This window comes from Sinocyclocheilus anshuiensis, unplaced genomic scaffold (genome assembly GCF_001515605.1).
Source record: "Sinocyclocheilus anshuiensis isolate Anshui unplaced genomic scaffold, SAMN03320099.WGS_v1.1 scaffold776, whole genome shotgun sequence".
NCBI classification, from domain to species: Eukaryota; Metazoa; Chordata; class Actinopteri; order Cypriniformes; family Cyprinidae; genus Sinocyclocheilus; species Sinocyclocheilus anshuiensis.
The window spans coordinates 1,662,494-1,670,492 of NW_015555808.1; the positions used below are offsets into that span (position 1 = coordinate 1,662,494).

General features: G+C 37.2%; 1 protein-coding gene across 2 annotated transcripts in view; it reads right to left on the bottom strand.

Moving 5' to 3' along the window:
* nkain2 (sodium/potassium transporting ATPase interacting 2) overlaps positions 1–7,684 on the bottom strand; it is a 162,622-nt gene extending 154,938 nt beyond the window's left edge. For both annotated transcript variants that reach the window (XM_016469325.1, XM_016469326.1), the window contains exon 1: positions 6,971–7,684. In XM_016469325.1, the coding sequence (XP_016324811.1) occupies positions 6,971–7,024 (54 nt within the window). In that variant the 5' untranslated portion in view covers positions 7,025–7,684. The remainder of the gene's footprint in view (positions 1–6,970) is intronic.
* Positions 7,685–7,999: the final 315 nt, after the last annotated feature.

The window sequence follows — 7,999 nt, forward strand, 5'->3', positions numbered from 1 at the left end:
ACTGCATAGTTTTCAGTGTATGTATTGATAGATTAATGCTTATTAAAGCTATAACGTTATTCAGATTAAGAGCTGTGAGTGATTTTCTCTTTGCATTTTGATGGCCGAAGTGCCAGTCTGTCACTTTAAGACAATATATTGACACACATCGGATTTGCTATTTTGCGAATAGCAAAAATGCATTATAGACAAATGTTTGAAAAACAGCTGGCGACTCTGGTGAGATAGAATTTGCAAGATAATGTATATATAGCAACAAGGGACTGTTTATTATTAGATCAAAAACTATAGGCAACCGCATTAGGAGAAGATGTTCTAACAAAGTTTGCTGAAGCCCAGCCAAACCGCAAAAGATGATGGCTTCATTCCCAGATGCAAAGTGAGGTAACTTTACCGTAAAACGACTTTTGCAAAGTGGCTGGCAGCAGACCATCGGGTGTGGTGGTGAATAATTTGATGGTTTTTGAAGAATGACAGTAGCAACGACAAGCAAGCAGAGAATTGGTAGGCTGTCAGCCTAACAGACTAATTAATGGAACTGATTACACAGCTTGAATGTAACAGCATTCACAAATGTGTTCAAAGACTGACAGTAAAACATGCATTAAAGATGCAATGTATAATTTCTGTATAGCATTACCTTTAAAAAAACTGTTAATTAAATGCTGAAATTAATTCAACTGTCAATGATGATCAAAAGAGATTAATAAAAGTGCATCATCACGACAATTAAATGGCTTTGAATATTTTTTTAAATATTAGTTTTCACGTTTTTGTTAAAATGTTCATATATACTTCCAGTAAATTAATACATAACCTTTGGATATGTGGTTTAATTTTATATTTTATCACCAATTTAAATGTTATTTATTTAGTTTCAATAAATTAGACGCCATTTTATTCAGAGTAAAATTGACAGAAATTAATGAATATGACATGACGAATAAATATGACATGACAGCATAATATGAATATGTTTATTCATATAAGGCATAATATTATGACATTATTATACATTCTAAATAAACTATTCAGTGTTATTTTAATATTATTGAGATACTTTCATAGTTTTATTAATAATTTGAAAAAAGATTTATAGAAATTATAAGTAATTTTGTAGTGTTTTTGTCATTTTTATTAGTTTGTGTTGTTTTATGTCTATATAGTTTTTATTTATTTTTATTTTAGTTTTAGTTATTTAATACATCAAGATTGGAAATGTCACCTTATCAACTAGCTGAAAAAATAATTGTAGGTTTTTATATATTTTTATTTTTATATTAAATTTCAGTTAATATTTATTTTAAGTAATGAAAATATTTTTATGGTTTTAGTTTAAGTGTTAGTTACCCCTACAGTAACCCTCAGACTACTAAAAAAAAAAAAACTATCTATAAATTACTGCACCACACATAACTGAAATGTTTACGAACACCAAAGAAATCAATTAAAAAATAAATAAAATAAAATAATTATTAAAATCACAATTCAGATTTAAAGTCTGTTAGATGAGCCACTTGAAAGGAATTTTTTCTTTTGAGATTTTTCTGATCTAATGCCAAATATTTTTTTCTAAAACTATTTGTATTCTCAGCAACCTGTCCCGAAATAACCATTAATGTGATTTGTGCACTTTATTATGTGAATGGCTGGGTTGGAAAGGCTGTGCCAAGAACATAAAATGTAAATTCAAATCAAATAGCTTCAGAAAACAAAACCAGCCAAAAGGCATCATAATACACATAATGCATTTCTTGTACTGTTCTTGGTTTTGATGGGTCAAAAGGGCAACTATGAGGAGTCTGGATCCTCCGTATTCAGCTACCGGGCAACATTCCAACATTTATACCTATTGTTGCTAGGAGACATTCCCGCTAATGTTTACGGCTCGCCTCAATCAAATGGGAAGCTGGCAAATAGCGTGCAGCACAGCACAGGTATCATCACCATAACCTTTTGTGTTCTGAAATCTCACGACTATGAAAGAGGCATCCGGGGCGGGAAAATAAAGGTTAATTTAATGCCGACGGAAGGAGAGATGTCTGAAAAATTTCCTGCAGCAAAGACTTATTCCCACCGCATGTTTGAGGCACTTATGTTTATTGGTTTTGTTAAGCTGGGAATGATTTATAACATTTGAAAAGTCATTAAATCTTCCTGCCTTTTCAGATTTGGATTGTGGTGTGGAGAAGCCAATTCAATTCACTTGCCAAATATCAAGGACTTATTTTCCCTGAGAGGCAGCTCTTCAGTCACAGTCACAAAGCCAAAGAGCTTCAGTAGTTCGCTATGCTATTCTGTCTCTTGTCAATCTGGGATTCTTTATTGTCAATTTCATGAAAATATTAGCAAACAAACCGATCTGATTCAACAGGCCTACTTACATAACAAATCAATGGATTGCCACCAAGCACGATGCGAAAGGTTTCCAGTGACATGTGAATGTGAAATTGCTGTCACAATAGCAGCCAATCAGAACATATTTAATCTTGTTATATATGCAGCCTTCATGTAGCTCAAACAGTAGAGAATGGCGCTAGCATCGCGGAGGTATTGGGTTAGATTCCCAGAGAAAGCGAGAACTGATAATATGTGCACCTTGAATGTGAGTCGCTTAAATATGTCTTCCAAATGCATAAAAGTAAATGTAAATATTTTATGTTTAATATTCATGGAGTTAGATTAACAACTAATGAGACTGCACTGCAGTAACAAAAACCAAGCAATCAACAACATTTTGGTGATTTACATGAAAAAGATAACTTTGCCACATGTCGTTTAATTGTGCTGATGTGTAAGAGAGAAAGTTTGTTTTTAAAAAAGCATGTTAATTAGCCAGTTTAAATTCATGGTGTACAAAAACAATCCTTTTTACATGGTAGAGTTATGGCATCAATGCTTTGATGAGATATGTAAATATTTGGATTCATTATGCAAAAAGGCTTCCTAAACCATCTGTCAGTTTTGGGAAACCAAGGTCACGATGCAAAGGCATTGCACAGCAATTTAGAACAATATTCTGCCAATGCGATTGTTTTGTTTGGCAAAGGGTCTGTTCGAAGTGCTTTCCGTCTGTGCACTAGAAGTCTGTTTACTTCTAATTCAGAAAAAAAAAAACAATGAGAGTTGTCGCAGCACTTTTACATGCTAACGGACAAACTAAATGACATATAATATTCAGTATTAACCTCAAAAAAATGTTTTGTTTGGCAAATCACCTGCATTCAGGAGAGTAATTAATTTCAAGAGCACAAGCCTTTCTCCTGCATACAGCTGATTACGATGACGGAAAACAACAATTAAACCTTTGTCTTTGTGTTGTTCCAAGAGGAAAAATGACAGCAGACATTCATACCAGTTTGAAAACAAAACAATTATAGAAATGTGTAGCGCCAGGTGTAGAATATTTCAAGAGAGTTTAGAAATGACCTCAAGAACCACAGGTGTCTGTCAGTCTCTGGGCAATCTGTTATTCGGCAATCTAACGAGTAATTCTTTTTCTTTCTTTTTTTTTTATTTACACATTCTGTTTTTACTCCCAAGGTAACATGAGTTAACAATCAATCTTGGGTTTATTTGAGTAAACATACATTTGTGGCTGATAATGATTTGTTTCCTATGACAGTACAAGGTGCAGAAGAAAAGCAAAAACAAATAAGAAAACAATAAGATGGATGAACAACATGATCCAAACCTGATTTCATAAATGTATCTGAATTGACAAATGCAGACACTGATTAAAATCAAATCATAAATCTTGAATGCATAGAGCATCTCCTTCAGTAGTTTAATGGACATTAATTTAACATGTTACTCTACTACAATTAATTATTTAAAAAAAATAAATAATAATGCATAAAAATGAACACATTTAATCACACTCCCTGTCGCATGCAATTCTACAGGAGACTTGCCAAATCACACTAACTGAGAGCAGACAGCACAAAACGAATAAGGACAGATGGACAAACTCGACTGCAGAACAGATCGCTGTGGACTGTGATAGACTTCAATGATATGGAAATAAAACAAACAATATACTGACTTCTAAAGCCACTTTCTGTGATGTCAATTCAACTCTTCTGCCACAAAAAACTCATGCCCATGGATGGAACGAGACGCTGCGTCGAGATCGCTTTGGGAATGCCCCTGCGTGACCGCGTTCTGAAGCACGTGTGAAATCTAAGAAACCACAGTGCGGGCTTCCGAACGAACACTGAGAGAGAGCCGTGGATCTAGCGGGTGAGGACCGAGAAAAGGACGAGCCCGTCTCGGATCCCTCCGCTAACGCTGCTCCATTGGACTGATTTCACACGTGCTTCAGAACGTGGTCACGCAGAGGCGTTCCCAAAGCGATCTCGACGCAGTTCGAGTTCCTGAAGGGGAACTACATTTAAGGGATATTCGACTCAATTTTTAAAAAAACATTGATAAGTGTGATTAACTGCGATTAGTTTGAATAATCAGCATATCATGTAATTAATTCAATCAAAACATTTAGAAACAGAGCAAATAGTTTTACAATATTTATGACAATCCAGATTATAAAAAACACATTTTTGACTATCAACACTAAATGTTCTGCATATTGTAGCTTATTCTGGCCAAGAACTGCCCACTTAGACAGCCTTCTGACCAACATGTAAAATGACCAACTGTTGTTGATAAGGGTATGCAGGGGCAGATAAATCTGAAATCGATGCAGCCATAACAACAGACTGGCATGCAACAAAGTGGTAAAATATTCAAATAATGATGCTTCAGTTTCAACAAAAACTTAGATAACAAGGAAAATAGAGCAATTTTTGAGTGAATCACGTGGTCAGACCTTTCATGACAGCAACATCACCAGCAATCTGGTAACGTAAACAAATCTTTCCGACTGCCTGATAAAAAACTTGTGCATGCCTGATTCCCAGAAGTTCCCTTGTGGGCAGCCAATTGGAACGGGCAGATTTCACCAGCTGTATTCATCTTTGCGTACAATATGCATCAGATGGTCCATAGGGAGGCTGTCAAAGGCTGAAGCTAAGAGGACCACTTTGACAACAGATATCAAGTTTTCATCAGCCATAATAGAGTCAAACTATTTTACCAGATGTCCTTTCTATGAATGCATCTTTGAGCAATCACTATAAACACATCCCTTGAGTATACAATACTATTTTCTTTGCTTCCATGTCAAAATGCAGGCCAGTCTGTTGGACCACAGGCATTTATACTTGCCAGACACAAAAACCACCAGAGAGAAAACTCTTATAAATGCTTTAACTATGGATATTTTATCTGTGTTATAGCCTTAAACAATAAAAAAGGTCTGCTTGGTAATTTAGCAGAGCTGAGTGCATTAGCTCCATTTTCTACAGCCATTCCAACAGAAGAAAAGTTTAACAAAGTGCTATTGCGCTCTAACAAATGACTAGATTATTAATTCCCTAATAATTTAATCTGGAATTTTTTTCTTCATTTTTCTTCATAACTACCAATCAATTGTTCATGCCATCTTCTGTTGTAAAAACATACAATGGTTGGGGAAAATTGTGACAAATATAGAAATATCAACTCAGTATATCTTCTCACATAAGATCAAGTAGGAATATAATTGCTTTAATATATATATATATATATATATATATATATTTAATTTCTGTATTATTGCCACCTTTTATGCTACTGATTATATTAGCTTTCAGGAATAAATGTGATTAAAGCAAAAGTCTATGAAGGACCAACATTATCTGAAGTCCTTTTAAATGAAACATACACCCCTCAAAGTTTTGACATCAAACAGAACAAAACCCACCCTAATCCCAAACAATACAAAAATGCATTATAAGACAACAGCTGCTTATAAGTAACTTGGGAGTTTATGACATTAGCCTGCTAAAAATGACTCACTTATGACATCATCACGCTCAAAGACCGGCTTCTAGAGTAAGGTCTGATTAACAGACACCAGGTGGTGACATCACCCACTACGGCTGATTCTTCGGGATAATGACCTGTGTGATACATTAACCTACAAACATCCATTTGGATTAGTGTAGTCACGCTTGCCAGTTGTCATGTGATCTATCACGCACGCCTGATTCACCATGCCAGCTGGTAGGCAATGGTGAGACTGTCGCTGGCCACTATCCATTACAGAGTGATTCAAAAGGTGTCACAGAGATAGTCTGGGAAAAGTAAAATTACTCAGTTCTGTGAATTCTTACAAACACCAGACTGAAATCATCTTTTCAAATGGGACTAGATTAGAAAACATTCTGACGGTTAAAAAAACCCTCTCAAGCTCTAGCAGAAGCAATAAGTAATCGTTTTCTGCTTTAGTAGGTCGACGAGACTTGGCTTAGCTTCTTTAACTTAAAACTCCTAATTGGCTGTCAGGACCCGTGGTAGTGGGAAGATAAGCATAAATGATAGTGGCCCCAGGCTAATGACACAAGCCCAGCCTTCATGAACACCATCATCCCTCCGGTGTAATATAACGACGCAGGGTTTCCACATATAGCCCCACATTATTTCCACTAAGATTACTCACGGCCACATACATGCTGTATCACTGACCACTTGTCAGGTGGACACTTGGGCTCTTGAGTTCTCGGGTTCACTTCTAGGAGACACTACAAATTTTGCATCATTACAAGTGACTGACACTCCTCTTTGACCCAAACCTAATTCCACAACTGTATAAAATCACATCAAATAACCTGGCACAGGCTTCCAACCAATTCAGATTAAAACCCTAGTTGAGTAACCCGAAAGGCTGTAGGTTCAAACCCTATGAACTTTCACCCAAGCTTACTACAATCAGACTGTCCCTGTTCACCAATTTACCAGTTTTCTTATTAGACTGAAATGCAGTTTGTTAATTCAGCATCTAGGCTGATAACCGGAAGGTTGCCGGTTCGAATCCATGAACTATCACCATCAGCGCAGGTTTAGAAATTACATAAGCGTTATCACTTACCAATTGCATGCCACATATAAATGCCAGCGTGCATCTGCCACTGCAACAGCCCATCTTGCCCTCCTTCGAGTCCGTGTTTCCACGTGGGTTGCTGTAACTCCACAAGATAATGCCGAGGCAACGGGTTTAAATGGGTCTTTCTTCACTCCAAAGACGATAGACGCGAATCAAATACGCCCTTCCGATAAAAGCGCTCCACAATGTAGGAAGAAGATATGAAGAAAACTGCACGTGTTTGTTAGAAAAGTAGAATTGAGCTGTAATGCAAAGTCAAAGAGATACGAACAACACTTCCCTAAGTTAGTGGAGAAATAACGGTAGCTCCAAATCCAGCACTGAAAGACATGTCAATGTGATCTTCCACGGGTCCGTGTCTGAGAAACAAAGCCACCCAGTGTTGTTTACGCTCTCATTGCTCCTCCCTTGCGAGAAAGAAACCGAATTAACACATTTTAAGCAGCAATGATTTGCTTTATTTCTCTGGAAGCCGCAGCGCGCGTGTTTAGTAGTACAAGCAGGAAATCCACGGGATGGTGATACGAGGACAATAATCCTGTATGAGCCTTTCAGCGCAGCTGAAACGTGTCTTCTCAGGTCCCTCAACTACTATTGGTCCCTTCCAGCGTTAACTTGCACAGTCCGGGTGTAGAGGAGGACAAAGAAGCGGTGCATCTTGCACCATCTGACACTCCAGATTGAATGAAGCGCACGCGGTGCTGCGACTCGGTTTGTTTCTCACGCAGCGGCTGGTGCTGATGCTGTACAGAGCGCAGATGAGGACCTGGAGGTCCCTCAATGCACCGGATGAGCTCTCTGCTCCCTCTCTCAGTGGGCGTGAGAGCAACACGATATGGAAATAATGACTGCGTGGTGTTGGGGGGTCACTGGGCAAGATGCATATATATATATAACGGGCTGTAATTGCTTCATTCGCCATCAGGAAATTCCAGGTCTGAATTTAAACGACTCCTTCAAAGTCTAAAATGAAAAGAAATGCTCTTGTTTGCAATGTAACAATTCGTTTCATAA